At 49.2% G+C, this 19,616-nt stretch overlaps 1 protein-coding gene across 1 annotated transcript in view; it reads left to right on the top strand.

The window, feature by feature from the left end:
* The window catches only part of LOC124013880 (FRAS1-related extracellular matrix protein 2-like), a 60,087-nt gene extending 44,107 nt beyond the window's left edge, over positions 1-15,980 (top strand). The window contains exons 28-35 of the mRNA XM_046328431.1: positions 3,313-3,505; positions 4,238-4,342; positions 4,634-4,761; positions 5,277-5,408; positions 8,214-8,340; positions 12,771-12,958; positions 13,145-13,291; positions 15,202-15,980. Coding sequence (XP_046184387.1) covers positions 3,313-3,505; positions 4,238-4,342; positions 4,634-4,761; positions 5,277-5,408; positions 8,214-8,340; positions 12,771-12,958; positions 13,145-13,291; positions 15,202-15,855 — 1,674 coding nt within the window. The 3' untranslated portion in view covers positions 15,856-15,980. The remainder of the gene's footprint in view (positions 1-3,312; positions 3,506-4,237; positions 4,343-4,633; positions 4,762-5,276; positions 5,409-8,213; positions 8,341-12,770; positions 12,959-13,144; positions 13,292-15,201) is intronic.
* Positions 15,981-19,616: the final 3,636 nt, after the last annotated feature.

The raw sequence follows: 19,616 nt of genomic DNA on the forward strand, positions 1-19,616 counted from the left end.
CTCTAATGCTACTTCCTCCCCTTATCTCTAATGCTACTTCCTCCCCTTATCTCTAATGCTACTTCCTCCCCTTATCTCTAATGCTACTTCCTCCCCTTATCTCTAATGCTACTTCCTCCCCTTATCTCTAATGTTACTTCCTCCCCTCATCTCTAATGCTACTTCCTCCCCTTATCTCTAATGCTACTTCCTCCCCTTATCTCTAATGCTACTTCCTCCCCTTATCTCTAATGCTACTTCCTCCCCTTATCTCTAATGCTACTTCCTCCCCTTATCTCTAATGCTACTTCCTCCCCTTATCTCTAATCCTACTTCCTCCCCTTATCTCTAATGCTACTTCTTCCCCTTATCTCTAATGCTTCTTCCTCCCCTTATCTCTAATGCTACTTCTTCCCCTTATCTCTAATGCTACTTCCTCTCCTTATCTCTAATGCTACTTCTTCCCCTTATCTCTAATGCTACTTCTTCCCCTTATCTCTAATGCTACTTCCTCTCCTTATCTCTAATGCTACTTCTTCCCCTTATCTCTAATGCTACTTCCTCCCCTTATGTCTAATGCTACTTCCTCCCCTTATCTCTAATGCTACTTCCTCCCCTTATCTCTAATGCTACTTCCTCCCCTTATCTCTAATGCTACTTCCTCCCCTTATCTCTAATGCTACTTCCTCCCCTTATCTCTAATGCTACTTCCTCCCCTTATCTCTAATGCTACTTCCTCCCCTTATCTCTAATGCTACTTCCTCCCCTTATCTCTAATGCTACTTCCTCCCCTTATCTCTAATGCTACTTCCTCCCCTTATCTCTAACTTCCTCCCCTTATCTTCTTCCTCCCCTTATCTCTAATGCTACTTCCTCCCCTTATCTCTAATGCTACTTCCTCCCCTTATCTCTAATGCTTCTTCCTCCCCTTATCTCTAATGCTACTTCCTCCCCTTATCTCTAATGCTACTTCCTCCCCTTATCTCTAATGCTTCTTCCTCCCCTTATCTCTAATGCTACTTCCTCCCCTTATCTCTAATGCTACTTCCTCCCCTTATCTCTAATGCTACTTCCTCCCCTTATCTCTAATGCTACTTCTTCTCCTTATCTCCTTATCTCTTTACCTTCACATGGACTGGACAGGTCAAAACAAAGATGACATCACAGAGAGCCAGCCAACGTTCTGTTAGAGAATACAGTGATGACATCACAGAGGGCCAGCCAACGTTCTGTTAGAGAATACAGTGATGACATCACAGAGGGCCAGTGATGACATCAGAGTGATACATCAACGTGTCTCCATCCATTCTCCTGTCTTCATCAACGTGTCTCCTTCCCCTGTCTTTAGGTCCTCAACGTGTCTCCATCCATTCCCCTGTCTTTAGGTCCTCAACGTGTCTCCATCCATTCCCCTGTCTTTAGGTCCTCAACGTGTCTCCATCCATTCTCCTGTCTTTAGGTCCTCAACGTGTCTCCATCCATTCTCCTGTCTTCAGGTCCTCAACGTGTCTCCATCCATTCTCCTGTCTTTAGGTCCTCAACGTGTCTCCATCCATTCCCCTGTCTTCATCAACGTGTCTCCATCCATTCCCCTGTCTTTAGGTCCTCAACGTGTCTCCATCCATTCTCCTGTCTTTAGGTCCTCAACGTGTCTCCATCCATTCTCCTGTCTTCAGGTCCTCAACGTGTCTCCATCCATTCCCCTGTCTTTAGGTCCTCAACGTGTCTCCATCCATTCCCCTGTCTTTAGGTCCTCAACGTGTCTCCATCCATTCCCCTGTCTTCATCAACGTGTCTCCATCCATTCCCCTGTCTTTAGGTCCTCAACGTGTCTCCATCCATTCCCCTGTCTTCATCAACGTGTCTCCATCCATTCCCCTGTCTTTAGGTCCTCAACGTGTCTCCATCCATTCTCCTTCAGTTTCAACCTGTCTTTAGGTCCTCAACGTGTCTGTTATCCATTCCACCTGTCAGGCCACCTCCATCCATTCTCCTGTCTTTAGGTCCTCAACGTGTCTCCATCCATTCTCCTGTCTTCAAGGTCCTCAACGTGTCTCCATCCATTCCCCTGTCTTTAGGTCCTAGGGAGTTTCCATCCACCGTGTCTCCATCCATTCCCCTGTATTCAGGTCCTCAACGTGTCTCCATCCATTCCCCTGTCTTCATCAACTTGCCTCCATCCATTCCCCTGTCTTCATCAACGTGTCTCCATCCATTCTCCTGTCTTTAGGTCCTCAACGTGTCTCCATCCATTCCCCTGTCTTTAGGTCCTCAACGTGTCTCCATCCATTCCCCTGTCTTCATCAACGTGTCTCCATCCATTCTCCTGTCTTTAGGTCCTCAACGTGTCTCCATCCATTCTCCTGTCTTCAGGTCCTCAACGTGTCTCCATCCATTCCCCTGTCTTTAGGTCCTCAACGTGTCTCCATCCATTCCCCTGTCTTCATCAACGTGTCTCCATCCATTCTCCTGTCTTTAGGTCCTCAACGTGTCTCCATCCATTCTCCTGTCTTCAGGTCCTCAACGTGTCTCCATCCATTCTGTCTTCAGGTCCTCAACGTGTCTCCATCCATTCCCCTGTCTTTAGGTCCTCAACGTGTCTCCATCCATTCTCCTGTCTTTAGGTCCTCAACGTGTCTCCATCCATTCTCTGTCATCCCATTGTCTCCATCCATTCCCTGTTTAGGTCCTCAACGTGTCTCCATCCATTCCCTGTCTTTAGGTTCAGGTCCCTCAACGTGTCTCCATCCATTCTCCTCCATCCATTCCCCTGTATTCAGGTCCTCAACGTGTCTCCATCCATTCCCCTGTATTCAGGTCCTCAACGTGTCTCCATCCATTCTCCTGTCTTTAGGTCCTCAACGTGTCTCCATCCATTCTCCTGTCTTTAGGTCCTCAACGTGTCTCCATCCATTCCCCTGTATTCAGGTCCTCAACGTGTCTCCATCCATTCCCCTGTCTTCAGGTCCTCAACGTGTCTCCATCCATTCCATCCATTCTCCCTGTCCCTTTAGGTCCTCAACTTGTCTCCATCCATTCTTTAGGTCCCTGTCTTTCCATTCCCCTGTCTTTAGGTCCTCAACGTGTCTCCATCCATTCCCCTGTCTTTAGGTCCTCAACGTGTCTCCATCCATTCCCCTGTCTTTAGGTCCTCAACTTGTCTCCATCCATTCCCCTGTCTTTAGGTCCTCAACTTGTCTCCATCCATTCCCCTGTCTTTAGGTCCTCAACTTGTCTCCATCCATTCCCCTGTCTTTAGGTCCTCAACGTGTCTCCATCCATTCCCCTGTCTTTAGGTCCTCAACGTGTCTCCATCCATTCCCCTGTCTTTAGGTCCTGAATGCGGTCCAGTCGTATGTGACGTTGCGTGTTCCTCTATTCGTCTCCTACGTGTTCCACTCCCCAACGGCCCCTGGCGGCTGGCTCACCTTTGACCTCCGATCTGACCTCCGCATGACCTTCACCTATGACACGTCTATCCTGTGGCGTGATGGGATAGGCAGCCCTCCCGATGCTCCGCTGCAAGGTAGACAGACACAAGCTAGACAGACACAAGGACAGACACAAGGTAGACAGACACAAGGACAGACACAAGGTAGACAGACACAAGGACAGACAGGAACGACTCACACACACCCTGGAACACAGACAGACAGACAGACAGACAGACAGACAGACAGACAGACAGACAGACAGACAGACAGACAGACAGACAGACAGACAGACAGACAGACAGACAGACAGACAGACAGACAGACAGACAGACACTGGAACACAGACAGACAGACAGACAGACAGACAGACACTGGACAGACAGACAGACAGACAGACAGACAGACAGACAGACAGACAGACAGACAGACAGACAGGCAGGCAGGCAGGCAGGCAGGCAGGCAGGCAGGCAGGCAGGCAGACAGACAGACAGACAGACAGACAGACAGACAGACAGACAGACAGACAGACAGACAGACAGACACCGGACCATAGGCAGACAGACACTGGAACACAGACAGACAGACAGACAGACAGACAGACAGACAGACAGACAGACAGACAGACAGACAGACAGACAGACAGACAGACAGACAGACAGACAGACAGACAGACAGACAGACAGACAGACAGACAGACAGACAGACAGACAGACAGACACCGGACAGACAGACAGACACCGGACCATAGGCAGACAGACACTGGAACACAGACAGACAGACATTGAGCATTTCACTGAGAGTTCAGGACTTCCCCCTCTCTCCAGGCTCTCTGCACCCCACCAGCATGCGTATCAACGGAGAGGGACGTCTGGTGGTCACCTTCAGGACAGAGGCTCGTTTCCGGGGTCACTTTATCCTGTCGCACCCAGGTACTACCAGAATGTTTACAATTTCTAGTATACTCTGCTAATGTCACCCATGGCAGATTCCTCTTCAAGTAATTTAGGAGGGATTGGCTGACCAACGGTCTCTCTCCCTCACACGCCTTCTCTACCCCTCCCTCCACTACCTCTCCTCCCTCCCTCTCTCTCACACCCCTTCTCTTCCCCTCCCTCCCTTACCTCTCCTCCCTCCCTTTCTCACACCCCTTCTCTACCCCTCCCTCTCCTCCCTCCATACCTCTCCTCCCTGCCTCCCTTCTCTACACCCCCCCACCCCAGGTGTATCGGGGTCCTCAGTAGTAACATCAGATGCCCACTCCGGCCTGCTGTTCTCTCTATTTCTGGTCCGGTCTGAGACCACCCTCACACACACCCTGCAGGCCTGGAGCTTTGTGTCTCAGCTGGCTGTGAGTCCACACACACACACACACACACACACACACACACACACACACACACACACACACACACACACACACACACACACACACACACACACACACACACACACACACACACACACACACACACACTCCACCACATCCTACTTTTCTATGCGTCTCCTCCAACATTCTCCCTTCAAATCAAATTGTATTTGTCAAAATGCGCCGAATACAACAGGTGGACAACGTGCTTCTACACCTGCATTACTTGCTGTTTGGGGTTTTAGGCTGGGTTTCTGTACAGCACTTTGTGACATCAGCTATATAAATACATTTGATTTAATTAGATGTGTAGACCTTACCGTGAAATGCTTACTTACAAGTCTGTGTGTGTGTGTGTGTGTGTGTGTGTGTGTGTGTGTGTGTGTGTGTGTGTGTGTGTGTGTGTGTGTGTGTGTGTGTGTGTGTGTGTGTGTGTGTGTGTGTGTGTGTGTGTGTGTGTGTGTGTGTGTGTGTGTGTGTGTGTCTACCTGTGTCAGGTACGTGACTACTCTGGCTCCTACACGGTGGTTCTGCTCCCCTGTCTGATCCCTGAGGGGGGGCACACTGACCCCCCGGTCTGCCACCCTCGACCCCCCCTCTCATTCAGCCTGGACATACGCTTCCAACAGGTGAGGTCAAGTTCAAGTTTTTAAAACGTTATTGTCCATTAAAGTGGTCAAGAGCTACACTACATGACCAAAATAATGTGGACACCTGCTCGTAGAACATCTCATCCCAAAATCATGGTCATTAATATGGAGTTGGTCCCCCTTTGCTACTATAACAGCCTCCACTCTTCTGGGAAGGCTTTCCACTAGATGTTGGTACATTGCTGCTATAACAGCCTCCACTCTTCTAGGAAGGCTTTCCACTAGATGTTGGAACATTGCTGCTATAACAGCCTCCACTCTTCTGGGAAGGCTTTCCACTAGATGTAGAAACATTGCTGCTATAACAGCCTCCACTCTTCTGGGAAGGCTTTCCCCTAGATGTTGGAAAATTGCTGCTATAACAGCCTCCACTCTTCTAGGAAGGCTTTCCACTAGATGTTGGAACATTGCTGCTATAACAGCCTCCACTCTTCTGGGAAGGCTTTCCACTAGATGTAGGAACATTGCTGCTATAACAGCCTCCACTCTTCTGGGAAGGCTTTCCACTAGATGTTGGAACATTGCTGCTATAACAGCCTCCACTCTTCTGGGAAGGCTTTCCACTAGATGTTGGAACATTGCTGCTATAACAGCCTCCACTCTTCTGGGAAGGCTTTCCACTAGATGTTGGAACATTGCTGCTATAACAGCCTCCACTCTTCTGGGAAGGCTTTCCCCTAGATGTTGGAAAATTGCTGCTATAACAGCCTCCACTCTTCTGGGAAGGCTTTCCACTAGATGTTGGAACATTGCTGCTATAACAGCCTCCACTCTTCTGGGAAGGCTTTCCACTAGATGTAGGAACATTGCTTCTATAACAGCCTCCACTCTTCTGGGAAGGCTTTCCACTAGATGTTGGAACATTGCTTCTATAACAGCCTCCACTCTTCTGGGAAGGCTTTCCACTAGATGTTGGAACATTGCTGCTATAACAGCCTCCACTCTTCTGGGAAGGCTTTCCACTAGATGCTGGAACATTGCTGTGGGGACTTGCTCCATTCAGTCACAAGAGCATTAGTGAGGTCGGAAACTGATGTTGGGCGATTAGGCCTGGCTCGTGTTCCAATGTTCCAATTCATCCCAAAGATGTTCGCTGGGGTTGAGGTCAGGGCTCTGTGCAGGCCTGTCAAGTTCTTCCACACCGATCTCAACAAACCATTTAGAAGGTCATTGTATGCTGTAGATTTCCCTTCACTGGAACTAAGGGGCCCAAACCATGAAAAACATCCCCAGACCATTATTCCTCCTCCACCAAACTTTACAGTTGGCACTATGTATTCAGGCAGGCAGCGTTCTCCTGGAATCCGCCAAACCCAGATTCATCCGTAGGACTGCCAGGTGGTGATTCATCACTCCAGAGAACACATTTCCACTGCTCCAGAGTCCAATGGTGGTGAGCTTCACACCACTCCAGCCCCCGCATGGTATTCCAGCACCACTCCAGCCCCCGCATGGTATTCCAGCACCACTCCAGCCTCCTCATGGTATTCCAGCACCACTCCAGCCCCCGCATGGTATTCCAGCACCACTCCAGCCCCTGCATGGTATTCCAGCACCACTCCAGACTCCTCATGGTATTCCAGCACCACTCCAGCCCCCACATGGTATTCCAGCACCACTCCAGCCCCTGCATGGTATTCCAGCACCACTCCAGCCTCCTCATGGTATTCTAGCACCACTCCAGACCCCACATGGTAATCCAGCACCACTCCAGCCACCACATGGTATTCCAGCACCACTCCAGCCCCCGCATGGTATTCCAGCACCACTCCAGCCCCCGCATGGTATTCCAGCACCACTCCAGCCTCCTCATGGTATTCCAGCACCACTCCAGCCCCCTCATGGTATTCCAGCACCACTCCAGCCCCTGCATGGTATTCCAGCACCACTCCAGCCCCCTCATGGTATTCCAGCACCACTCCAGCCCCCGCATGATATTCCAGCACCACTCCAGCCCCCGCATGGCATTCCAGCACCACTCCAGCCCCCTCATGGTATTCCAGCACCACTCCAGCCACCACATGGTATTCCAGCACCACTCCAGCAGACGTTTGGCTTTGCGCACGGCTTGTGTGCGGCTCTTCATCCACAGAAACTCATTTCATGAACCTCCCGACAAAACAGTTACTGTGCTGACATTGTTTCCAGAGGCAGTTTGGAACTCGGTTATGATATTTAAGCTCTACGTGCTTCAGCCCTCGACGGTCCCGTTCTGTGAGCCTGTGTGGCCTACCACTTCACTGCTGAGCCGTTGTTGCTCCTAGACGTTTCCACTTCACAATAACAGCTCTTACAGTTGACCGGGGCAGCTCTAGCAGGGCAGACATTTGAAAGGGAAGGTGTTATCCTATGACGGTGCCACATTGAAAGTCACTGAGCTCTTCAGTATGAGCCATTCTACTAAACAATGTTTGTCTATGGAGATTGCATGGCTGTGTGCTCGATTTTATACACCTGACCGGTGTGACTGAAATAGCCGAAACTGCTAATTTGAAGGTGTGTCCACATACTTTTGTATATATAGTGTATATTTAGCAGGACATTCATGTGCTTACTATGATCGTCTACACTATTGCTCTCTCTATATTTCTCGCTCTCTTTCTCTCTCTCTCTCTCTCTCCCTCTCTCTCTACCTTTCTCTCTCTATCTTTCTCTCTCTTTCTCGCTCTCGCTCCACACTCCTCCTGGTCAGTGGTCCAGTCCCATTGGAATCTGTATGTACGTTTCAAAATAAAAGTCTTTGTTTCAGAATAAAAGTCCTCTTTCTTTCTTTCTCTCTTCCAGGTTAGTGATCCAGTCCCACTAGAGTTCAGTCTGAACACAGTCCTGGTGTTGTTGTCTAAGAGAGAACTGTGGCTGTCTGATGGGTCCATGGGATTCGGACAAGATGACGACATAGCTTTTAGTAAAGGTACGCACAACACAGACACCTAGAACACACACACACTGTTTCAATTATTTTTCCCCCCTTCACTCTGTCCCTCAGGTGACCACATGTCCAGGATTGTGTCGGACAGTCCCGCATTTTGACCTTATGTCCCACGTCCCGCAACTAAACAATTACGTTCCCGGAAATCTTGTCAAGAAATTCAAAACACTGATTTAGAATAAAAGGTTGATTTGTCCCCGTATTTAAGGCAGACATTCCAACCTGTCTCTTGCAGTCGTGTTGTGCTTATGAAAAGATACAGAGTGTTCAGAAGGTATTCAGACCCCTTGACTGGTACAGAGCGTATCTCATTTACATAATTATTCACACCCCTTTGCTATGACACTCCAAATGGAGCTCAGGTTCATCCAATCGCCTTTGATCATCCTTGACACACACCTGTCTATAACGGTCCCACGGTCGACAGTGCAGAAACGATACAGACAGTCCAAGGAACTGTCTGTAGATCTCTGAGATATAGTTGTGATGAGGTGTATATATCTGGGTAAGGGTATAAAACCATTTCAACGGTGTTGAAAGTTTCCAAGAGCACAGTGTTCTCCATCATTGGAAAAATATGGAACTACCCACACTCTCTGCCTAGAGCTCGCCGTCCAACCAAACTGAGAAACCGGGCAAGAAGGACCTTCGTCAGGGAGGTGACCAAGAACCCAATGACCACTCTGACAGAACTACAGAGTTCTTTGGCTGAGATGGAAGAACCTGCCAGAAGGACAACAGTCTCTACAGCACTTCACCAATCTGGATTTTATGGGAGAGTGGCCAGACAGAAGCCACTCCTGAGAAAAAGGGACATGACAGCATGCCTGGAGTTTGGCACGTGAAAGCCCTATGTCTGGAGAAAACCAGGAACAGCTCATCACCTGTTTAACATCGTCCCTACCGTGAAGCATGGTGGTGGCAGCATCATGCTATGGGGATGCTTTTCAGCGACTGGGAGACTGGTAAGGATAGAGGGAACAATGAATGAAGCCAAATACATTCAAATGCTTGAAGAGAACCTGCTTCAGAGTGCAAACGACCTTAGACTGGTGTGAAGATTTACGTTCCAACAGGACAATGATCTCCAAGCACACAGCCAAAGCAACGCTGCAATGGCTTCAGAACAAGAATGTGAAAGGCTTTGAGTGGCCCAAGGCCCAGACTTAAATCCCATTTAAAATCTGTGGAAAGACTTGAAGATTGCTGTTCACTGCTGCTCCTCATCTAACTTAACCACTTCTCCAATCGCTGTTGAGATTCTGATATTCGTCGCAGAGCATCACGAGACGTAGGCCAATGTCATAGGCCTATCGACAACCAGTTATGTTTCTCAAAACCCTTTCGGGCTAAAATTCCAGCTAAAGTTGTAAAAGACAGAGAGTTAAAGACCTAACTAAGTAAATAAAGAGCCCTACTACACTGAAACATGGTTGGGTTTAGTAGACTACAGGGGTGTAGTGGTACCGTTGGGTTTAGTAGACTAGACTACAGGGGTGTAGTGGTACCGTTGGGTTTAGTAGACTAGACTACAGGGGTGTAGTGGTACCGTTGGGTTTAGTAGACTACAGGGGTGTAGTGGTACCGTTGGGTTTAGTAGACTACAGGGGTGTAGTGGTACCATTGGGTTTAGTAGACTACAGGGGTGTAGTGGTACCGTTGGGTTTAGTAGACTACAGGGATGTAGTGGTACCGTTGGGTTTAGTAGACTACAGGGGTGTAGTGGTACCGTTGGGTTTAGTAGACTACAGGGGTGTAGTGGTACCGTTGGGTTTAGTAGACTACAGGGGTGTAGTGGTACTGTTGGGTATAGTAGACTACAGGGGTGTAGTGGTACCGTTGGGTTTAGTAGACTACAGGGGTGTAGTGGTACCGTTGGGTTTAGTAGACTAGACTACAGGGATGTAGTGGTACCGTTGGGTTTAGTAGACTACAGGGGTGTAGTGGTACCGTTGGGTTTAGTAGACTACAGGGGTGTAGTGGTACCGTTGGGTTTAGTAGACTACAGGGGTGTAGTGGTACCATTGGGTTTAGTAGAATACAGGGGTGTAGTGGTACCGTTGGGTTTAGTAGACTACAGGGGTGTAGTGGTACCGTTGGGTTTAGTAGACTACAGGGGTGTAGTGGTACCGTTGGGTTTAGTAGACTACAGGGGTGTAGTGGTACCGTTGGGTTTAGTAGACTACAGGGGTGTAGTGGTACCGTTGGGTTTAGTAGACTAGACTACAGGGATGTAGTGGTACCGTTGGGTTTAGTAGACTACAGGGGTGTAGTGGTACCGTTGGGTTTAGTAGACTACAGGGGTGTAGTGGTACCGTTGGGTTTAGTAGACTACAGGGGTGTAGTGGTACCATTGGGTTTAGTAGACTACAGGGGTGTAGTGGTACCGTTGGGTTTAGTAGACTACAGGGGTGTAGTGGTACCGTTGGGTTTAGTAGACTACAGGGGTGTAGTGGTACCGTTGGGTTTAGTAGACTACAGGGGTGTAGTGGTACCGTTGGGTTTAGTAGACTACAGGGGTGTAGTGGTACCGTTGGGTTTAGTAGACTAGACTACAGGGGTGTAGTGGTACCGTTGGGTTTAGTAGACTAGACTACAGGGGTGTAGTGGTACCGTTGGGTTTAGTAGACTAGACTACAGGGGTGTAGTGGTACCGTTGGGTTTAGTAGACTACAGGGGTGTAGTGGTACCATTGGGTTTAGTAGACTAGACTACAGGGGTGTAGTGGTACCGTTGGGTTTAGTAGACTAGACTACAGGGGTGTAGTGGTACCATTGGGTTTAGTAGACTACAGGGGTGTAGTGGTACCGTTGGGTTTAGTAGACTACAGGGGTGTAGTGGTACCGTTGGGTTTAGTAGACTACAGGGGTGTAGTGGTACCGTTGGGTTTAGTAGACTACAGGGGTATAGTGGTACCGTTGGGTTTAGTAGACTACAGGGGTGTAGTGGTACCATTGGGTTTAGTAGACTAGACTACAGGGGTGTAGTGGTACCGTTGGGTTTAGTAGACTACAGGGGTGTAGTGGTACCGTTGGGTTTAGTAGACTACAGGGGTGTAGTGGTACCGTTGGGTTTAGTAGACTACAGGGGTGTAGTGGTACCGTTGGGTTTAGTAGACTAGACTACAGGGGTGTAGTGGTACCGTTGGGTTTAGTAGACTAGACTACAGGGGTGTAGTGGTACCGTTGGGTTTAGTAGACTAGACTACAGGGGTGTAGTGGTACCGTTGGGTTTAGTAGACTACAGGGGTGTAGTGGTACCATTGGGTTTAGTAGACTAGACTACAGGGGTGTAGTGGTACCGTTGGGTTTAGTAGACTAGACTACAGGGGTGTAGTGGTACCATTGGGTTTAGTAGACTACAGGGGTGTAGTGGTACCGTTGGGTTTAGTAGACTACAGGGGTGTAGTGGTACCGTTGGGTTTAGTAGACTACAGGGGTGTAGTGGTACCGTTGGGTTTAGTAGACTACAGGGGTATAGTGGTACCGTTGGGTTTAGTAGACTACAGGGGTGTAGTGGTACCATTGGGTTTAGTAGACTAGACTACAGGGGTGTAGTGGTACCGTTGGGTTTAGTAGACTACAGGGGTGTAGTGGTACCGTTGGGTTTAGTAGACTACAGGGGTGTAGTGGTACCGTTGGGTTTAGTAGACTAGACTACAGGGGTGTAGTGGTACCGTTGGGTTTAGTAGACTACATGGGTGTAGTGGTACCGTTGGGTTTAGTAGACTACAGGGGTGTAGTGGTACCATTGGGTTTAGTAGACTACAGGGGTGTAGTGGTACCGTTGGGTTTAGTAGACTACAGGGGTGTAGTGGTACCGTTGGGTTTAGTAGACTACAGGGGTGTAGTGGTACCGTTGGGTTTAGTAGACTACAGGGGTGTAGTGGTACCGTTGGGTTTAGTAGACTACAGGGGTGTAGTGGTACCGTTGGGTTTAGTAGACTACAGGGGTGTGGTGGTACCGTTTATCACGACACCATGAGGGGGGTTTACCACTACACCATGAGGGGGTTTACCACTACACCATGAGGGGGGTTTACCACTACACCATGAGGGGGGTTTACCACTACACCATGAGGGGGGTTTATCACTACACCATGAGGGGGGTTTACCACTACACCATGAGGGGGTTTACCACTACACCATGAGGGGGTTTATCACTACACCATGAGGGGGGTTTACCACTACACCATGAGGGGGGTTTATCACTACACCACGAGGGGGAGGGGGGTTTATCACCACACCATGAGGGGGATTTATCACTACACCATGAGGGGGGGTTGTGTGTGTGTATGTGGGGAGGGCATTAATGTACAGTACACTGTCCCGCAAATGTCTGGCAAAGTGATCCGTTTGTCCTACATCTGGGTATTTTAAATGTGATTACATTACCTGTCCTTGTCCTCCTAGATGCTGTGATCTACGGCCGTGTGATGGTTGACCCCGTCCAGTCGCTAGGCAACTCCTTCCAGTGTCACATACAGCAGGTCTTCCTGTGTACCGGCGCTGACGGTTACATACCAAAATATCGCCCCGGCAACGGAGAGTACGGTTGCCTTGCCGATGCCTCATCTCTGCTCTACAGGCTGAAGATACTGGTATGTAACAATGTGTGTGTGTCTGTGTGTGTCTGTGTGTGTAGTTTATCAACATTATACAATTGTTAAACCAACAACAGAATTCTGTTTCCCCCCCTCTTCTCTCTCTCTCTCTCTCTCTCTCTCTCTCTCTCTCTCTCACTCCCCCTCCCCTCTCTTGCTCCCTCTCACCTCTCCCTCTCCCAGGACAAGGCTGAGCCAGAGAGCCAGGAGGTAGAGTTTGGAGGTATCCGATTTGAGGCCCGTCTGGCTGGGGACACACCCGGTGCTTTCCCCCTGGTCTCTCAACCTGATGCTGACGGGTTCAGCCTCTCCTCAGCTCCTCTCTTCCAGGTCAGTCAGCCAGTCAACTCAGCCAGTCAGCCAGTCAGCCAGTCAGCCAGTCAGTCAGTCAGCTAGTCAGTCAGTCCACTCAGCCAGTCCACTCAGCCAGTCCACTCAGCCAGTCCACTCTGCCGGTCAGTCAGCCAGTCAGTCAGCCAGTCAGTCAGCCAGTCAGTCAGTCAGCCAGTCAATCAGCCAGCCAGTCAGCCAGTCAGTCAATCAGTCAGCCAGTCAGTCAGTCAGTCAATCAGTCAGTCAATCAGCCAGTCAATCAGCCAATCAGCCAGCCAGTCAATCAGCCAGTTAGCCAGTCAGTCAGTCAGTCAATCAGCCAGTCAGCCAGTCAGTCAGCCAGTCAGTCAATCAGCCAGTCAATCAGCCAGTCAGTCAGCCAGTCAGTCAGCCAGTCAGTCAATCAGTCAGTCCACTCAGCCAGTCAGTCAGCCAGTCAGCCAGTCCACTCAGCCAGTCCACTCAGCCAGTCAGCCAGTCAGCCAGTCAGTCAGTCAGCCAGTCCACTCAGCCAGTCCACTCAGCCATTCAACTCAGCCAGTCAGTCAATCAGTCAGTCAGTCAATCAGTCAGTCAATCAGCCAGTCAATCAGCCAATCAGCCAGCCAGTCAATCAGCCAGTTAGCCAGTCAGTCAATCAGCCAGTCAGCCAGTCAGTCAGCCAGTCAGTCAATCAGCCAGTCAATCAGCCAGTCAGTCAGCCAGTCAGTCAATCAGTCAGTCCACTCAGCCAGTCAGTCAGCCAGTCCACTCAGCCAGTCCACTCAGCCAGTCCACTCAGCCAGTCAGCCAGTCAGTCAGTCAGTCAATCAGTCAGCCAGTCAGTCAGTCAGTCAGTCAGTCAGTCAGTCAGTCAGTCAGTCAGTCAGTCAGTCAGTCAATCAGTCAGTCAGTCAGTCAGTCAATCAGTCAGTCAATCAGCCAGTCAATCAGCCAATCAGCCAGCCAGTCAATCAGCCAGTTAGCCAGTCAGTCAATCAGCCAGTCAGCCAGTCAGTCAGCCAGTCAGTCAATCAGCCAGTCAATCAGCCAGTCAGTCAGCCAGTCAGTCAATCAGTCAGTCCACTCAGCCAGTCAGTCAGCCAGTCAGCCAGTCCACTCAGCCAGTCCACTCAGCCAGTCAGCCAGTCAGTCAGTCAGTCAGCCAGTCCACTCAGCCAGTCCACTCAGCCAGTCAACTCAGCCAGTCAGTCAGTCAGCCAGTCAGCCAGTCAGTCAGTCAGTCAGCCAGTCCACTCAGCCAGTCCACTCAGCCAGTCAACTCAGCCAGTCAGTCAGCCAGTCAGCCAGTCAGTCAGCCAGTCAGTCAGCCAGTCAGTCAGTCAGTCAGCCAGTCAGCCAGTCAGCCAGTCAAAGCTTTCACTTTGAATAAAAAAATTGTAATCTCCACTACATACATATAAACCCCCTCTCTCCCTCCTCTCTCCCTCCTCTCTCCCTCCTCTCTCCCTCCTCTCTCCCTCCACTCTTCCTTCTATCCTCCCTACATCTACATTTAAATGTTTTGTCATTTATCAATAGCTACTTACAATTAGTGCATTTATCTTAAGATAGCTCGGTCAGACAACCACATCACTCTTTTCTCATCCATCTCTCCTCCCTTCATCCATCTCTCCTCCCTTCATCCATCTCTCCTCCCTTCATCCATCTCTCCTCCCTTCATCCATCTCTCCTCCCTTCATCCGTCTCTCCTCCCTTCATCCATCTCTCCTCCCTTCATCCGTCTCTCCTCCCTTCATCCATCTCTCCTCCCTTCATCCATCTCTCCTCCCTTCATCCATCTCTCCTCCCTTCATCCATCTCTCCTCCCTTCATCCATCTCTCCTCCCTTCATCCATCTCTCCTCCCTTCATCCATCTCTCCTCCCTTCATCCGTCTCTCCTCCCTTCATCCGTCTCTTCCATCAGGTGGCTGCTGGTCATGAGTGGTACATGCATGCCGTCTACACAGTGGGCTCCAGGGACCACGGCAACCGCAACTACAACAACCATAATCACGCTGTAGGCAAGCGGAGTCTGTTCCTGCAGCACCACGTCATCTCCAGCAGGGGGCGCCAGAAGAGAGCAGCTCCAGAGAAAGAGAGAGGACAGGACCAGGACAGGGGGACCAACCTCCAACACGTCCACCTGCAGAGAGCGCCCAGCCTCGGGCAGAGCTGGGCCGAAGGTCCCCTGATGGACTGGGAGCTCCAGGAGAGGGGGGAAGGTCCGGTGGGAAGCCCAGAAAGGGAGACCTTGGATGGGGCCAAGGCGTCTGTGACACTGGCGGTGGTGGTGCTGGTGGTAGGGTGTCTGGGAGGGGTGGTGGTGTACGCTGTGTTTGTTAGGGGCTCCGTGGATTGCCTCTCCTCCTCTTGTTTCTCCTCTTCCTCAAGGAGAGCATTGCCCCAAGGAGGAGAGGAGGGGAAGAACAGGAGAGGAGGAGGAGGAGGAGAAAGAAGAGGAAGAGGAGGGGATGGGAGGAACAGGAGGAGAGGAGGAGGAGGAGAAAGAAGAGGAAGAGGAGGAGATGGGAGGAACAGAAGAGGAGAAGGTAGTGATGCAGATAGTTCAGAGGTGTAACGAGTTCTAATTATTACTCCTCCTCCTGCACCTCCTCCTCCTCTTCTTCCTACTCCTCTACTTTCTCCTCCTCTGCCTCTTCCTCCTACTCCTCTACTTTCTCCTCCTCTGCCTCTTCCTCCTACTCCTCTTCTTTCTCTTCCTCCGACTCCTCTTCTTTCTCTTCCTCCTCCTCCTCTTCTTCCTACTCCTCTACTTTCTCCTCCTCTGCCTCTTCCTCCTACTCCTCTACTTTCTCCTCCTCCTCCTCTTCTTTCTACTCCTCTACTTTCTCCTCCTCCTCCTCCTCTTCTTTCTCTTCCTCCTCCTCCTCTTCTTTCTCCTCCTCTTCTTCCTCCTCCTCTTCTTTCTCTTCCTCCTCCTCCTCCTCTTCTTCCTACTCCTCTACTTTCTCCTCCTCTGCCTCTTCCTCCTACTCCTCTACTTTCTCCTCCTCCTCCTCTTCTTCCTACTCCTCTACTTTCTCCTCCTCTGCCTCTTCCTCCTCCTCCTCTTCTTTCTCTTCCTCCTCCTCCTCTTCTTTCTCCTCCTCTTCTTTCTCCTCCTCCTCCTCTTCTTCCTCCTCCTCTACTTTCTCCTCCTCCGCCTCTTCCTCCTCCTCCTCTTCTTTCTCTTCCTCCTCCTCCTCCTCTTCTTTCTCCTCCTCTTCTTTCTCTTCCTCCTCCTCTTCCTCCTCCTCCTCTTCTTTCTCTTCCTCCTCCTCCTCCACTTCTTTCTCCTCCTCTTCTTTCTCCTCCTCCTCTTCTTTCTCCTCCTCTTCCTCCTCCTCCACTTCTTTCTCCTCCTCTTCCTCCTCTTTCTCCTCCTCTTCTTTCTCCTCCTCCTCCTCCTCTTCTTTCTCCTCCTCCTCCTCTTCTTCCACCGCGTCTTCTTTCTCTTCCTCCTCCTCCTCCCCTTCTTACTCCCCCTCCTCCTCCTCTTCCTCCTCCTCCACTTCTTTCTCCTCCTCTTTCTCCTCCTCTTCCTCCTCTTTCTCTTCCTCCTCTTCCTGCTCTTTCTTCTCCTCCCTTCTTCCTCCTCCTCCTCATCTTCCTCTTCTTCCTCCTCCTCCTCTTCTTCCTCCTCCTCCTCATCTTCCTCTTCTTCCTCCTCCTCCTCTTCTTTCTCCTTTTCCAGGGGACCATTGCCACAAAGATAGTTAGCGGTGTAACTACAAATATACACTACCTTTCAAAAGTTTGGGGTCACTTAGAAATGTCCTTGTTTTTGAAAGAAAAGCACATTTGTTGTCCATTAAAATAACATCAAATTGGTCAGAAATACAGTGTAGACATTGTTAATGTTGTTAATGACTATTGTAGCTGGAAACGGCTGATTTCTGGGGGGAATGTCAACATAGGCATACAGAGGTCCATTATGACCTGAAGCGGGACCTTTAGATTTTGTGGAGAGAAAGTTAAGATAACAGACAAGGGGAGATGATATTAACTCTGACTAAAAGAGAATGTTTGGGGATTTTCACCCTCCAGATATTATTTCCGAAAGGTCTTAATGATGAAATGCCTATGTAGGTTTATGTTGTGAATGTGAACAGGAATTATGTCCCTATTTCAGATGACTCTGATGTTTTTCGTACGATGTACCCAATGATTTATGAAACCTTGCTCGGTAGGTCTATGTCCTCATTGTGGCTTTAGCAGCTTCTGATAGGCTAATTGACATGATTTGAGTCCATTGGAGGTGTAAGGTGGATGTATATTCGGTATCATTGAACGCGAAGACCGACAACCGGCAAAATGTCACTCTGAACTATCCATTCTAACCACGGCAGAGAGAGAGAGAGGACAGACAGACTCTCCAACAGCAACAAACTTTTCAACAGAGATCCCGACGACACACTGAGCGTAAATATATTTATTGATTGTAATTATTCGCGAATGAGTGGAGCGTTCATATGCAAAGGATTAGCATTTCAATTGTTATAATGATCAACTGTGTGTTGTCTCATCTCAGTCGACCCCCACTTCCCCTTTGTCCACCAAGCCGCCATGCCGGTTTAGCCCACTAGGGGCACATTCGCTATCATTTCCTTGTCTGTCTGTCTGTCTGTCTGTCTGTCTGTCTGTCTGTCTGTCTGTCTGTCTGTCTGTCCTGCCTGCCTGCCTGCCTGCCTGTCTGTCTGTCTGTCTGTCTGTCTGTCTGTCTGTCTGCCTGCCTGCCTGCCTGCCTGCCTGCCTGTCTGTCTGTCTGTCTGTCTGCCTGCCTGCCTGTCTGTCTGTCTGTCTGTCTGTCTGCCTGCCTGCCTGTCTGTCTGTCTGTCTGTCTGTCTGTCTGTCTGTCTGTCTGTCTGTCTGTCTGTCTGTCTGTCTGTCTGTCTGTCTGTCTGTCTGTCTGTCTGCCTGCCTGTCTGTCTGTCTGTCTGTCTGTCTGTCTGTCTGTCTGTCTGTCTGTCTGTCTGTCTGTCTTTGTATCTACTGTTTGTTTATGCTCTGTGAATTACTTAGTTAGTAATAAATAAATGATTTAAGATAATTGACGCATGGTGACTCATAGTGAAGACTGGGTTCGTGCAGATAACCAACCATTTACGACGTTTGGAATGAGACTTAACGTGAGGTAAAATAAAGAGTGAGTCATTAATCAGAAGACTAATTGATCAGATATTAAAATATCTGAAAAGTTATATTAGGGAAAATTATAACTTTGTAATCTGAATATTTTCCTTGGTGCCCAGACTTCATCGTTAATTACAGTTACATGATTCATCAGTTTAATCGCATTATAATAATTACAGAGAATCTTTGATAAATAATTCTTCAGTTTAATGATGCAAAGACATGACACCGCTCAGGAAGGAGACGCGTTCTGTCTCCTAGAGATGAACGTACTTTGGTGCGAAAAGTGCAAATCAATCCCAGAACAACAGCAAAGGGCCTTGTGAAGAAACAGGTACAAAAGTATCTTTATCCACAATAAAACAAGTCCTATATCGACATAACCTGAAAGGCCGCTCAGCAAGGAAGAAGCCACTGCTCCAAAACCACCATAAAAAAGCCAGACTAGATCGTACTTTTTGGAGAAATGTCCTCTGGTCTGATGAAACAAAAATAGAACCTTTTGGCCATAATAACCATCGTTATGTTTGGAGGAAAAAGGGGAGGCTTGCAAGTCAAAGAACACCATCCCAACTGTGAAGCACGGAGGTGGCATCATCATGTAGTGGGGGTCCTTTGCTGCAGGAGGGACTGGTGCACTTCACAAAATAGATGGCATCATGAGGGAAGAAAGTATGTGGATATATTGAAGCAACATCTCAAGACAACAGTCAGGAAGTTAAAGCTTGGTGGCCAATGGGTCTTCCAAATGGACAATGACCCCAAGCATACTTCCAAAGTTGTGGCAAAATGGCTCTCAGGATCAACTACCACATAGTCCACACGCTCACCTTTACTCGAACCCATCGATCCAACACGCTCTTTTTCTGAAAACAAAAAGACAGGAGGGACTTTTATTCTGAAACACATACTTTTATTTTGAAACAGATATGCAGCGCCATCAGACTTCACATTCCTAATGAACTAACCTGGTAAATTAGGAAAAGAAACTGTCAAAATAAAGGTCTGTGTTTCAGAATAAAAATGCCCTCCTGTTGCTGGTAAAGACACCATAGACCTTAACCTTCGTGGGGGTGTGGCGGTCCAGATCCCCTCTAGGCCTCCGTAGGTCCATGGGGGTCTCCTCATGCAGGGCCTGGAACACACAGAGGCATCACAGTGTGCGTGCGTGCGTGCGTGTGTGTGTGTGTGTGTGTGTGTGTGTGT

This window comes from Oncorhynchus gorbuscha, linkage group LG25 (assembly GCF_021184085.1).
Source record: "Oncorhynchus gorbuscha isolate QuinsamMale2020 ecotype Even-year linkage group LG25, OgorEven_v1.0, whole genome shotgun sequence".
NCBI classification, from domain to species: domain Eukaryota; kingdom Metazoa; phylum Chordata; class Actinopteri; order Salmoniformes; family Salmonidae; genus Oncorhynchus; species Oncorhynchus gorbuscha.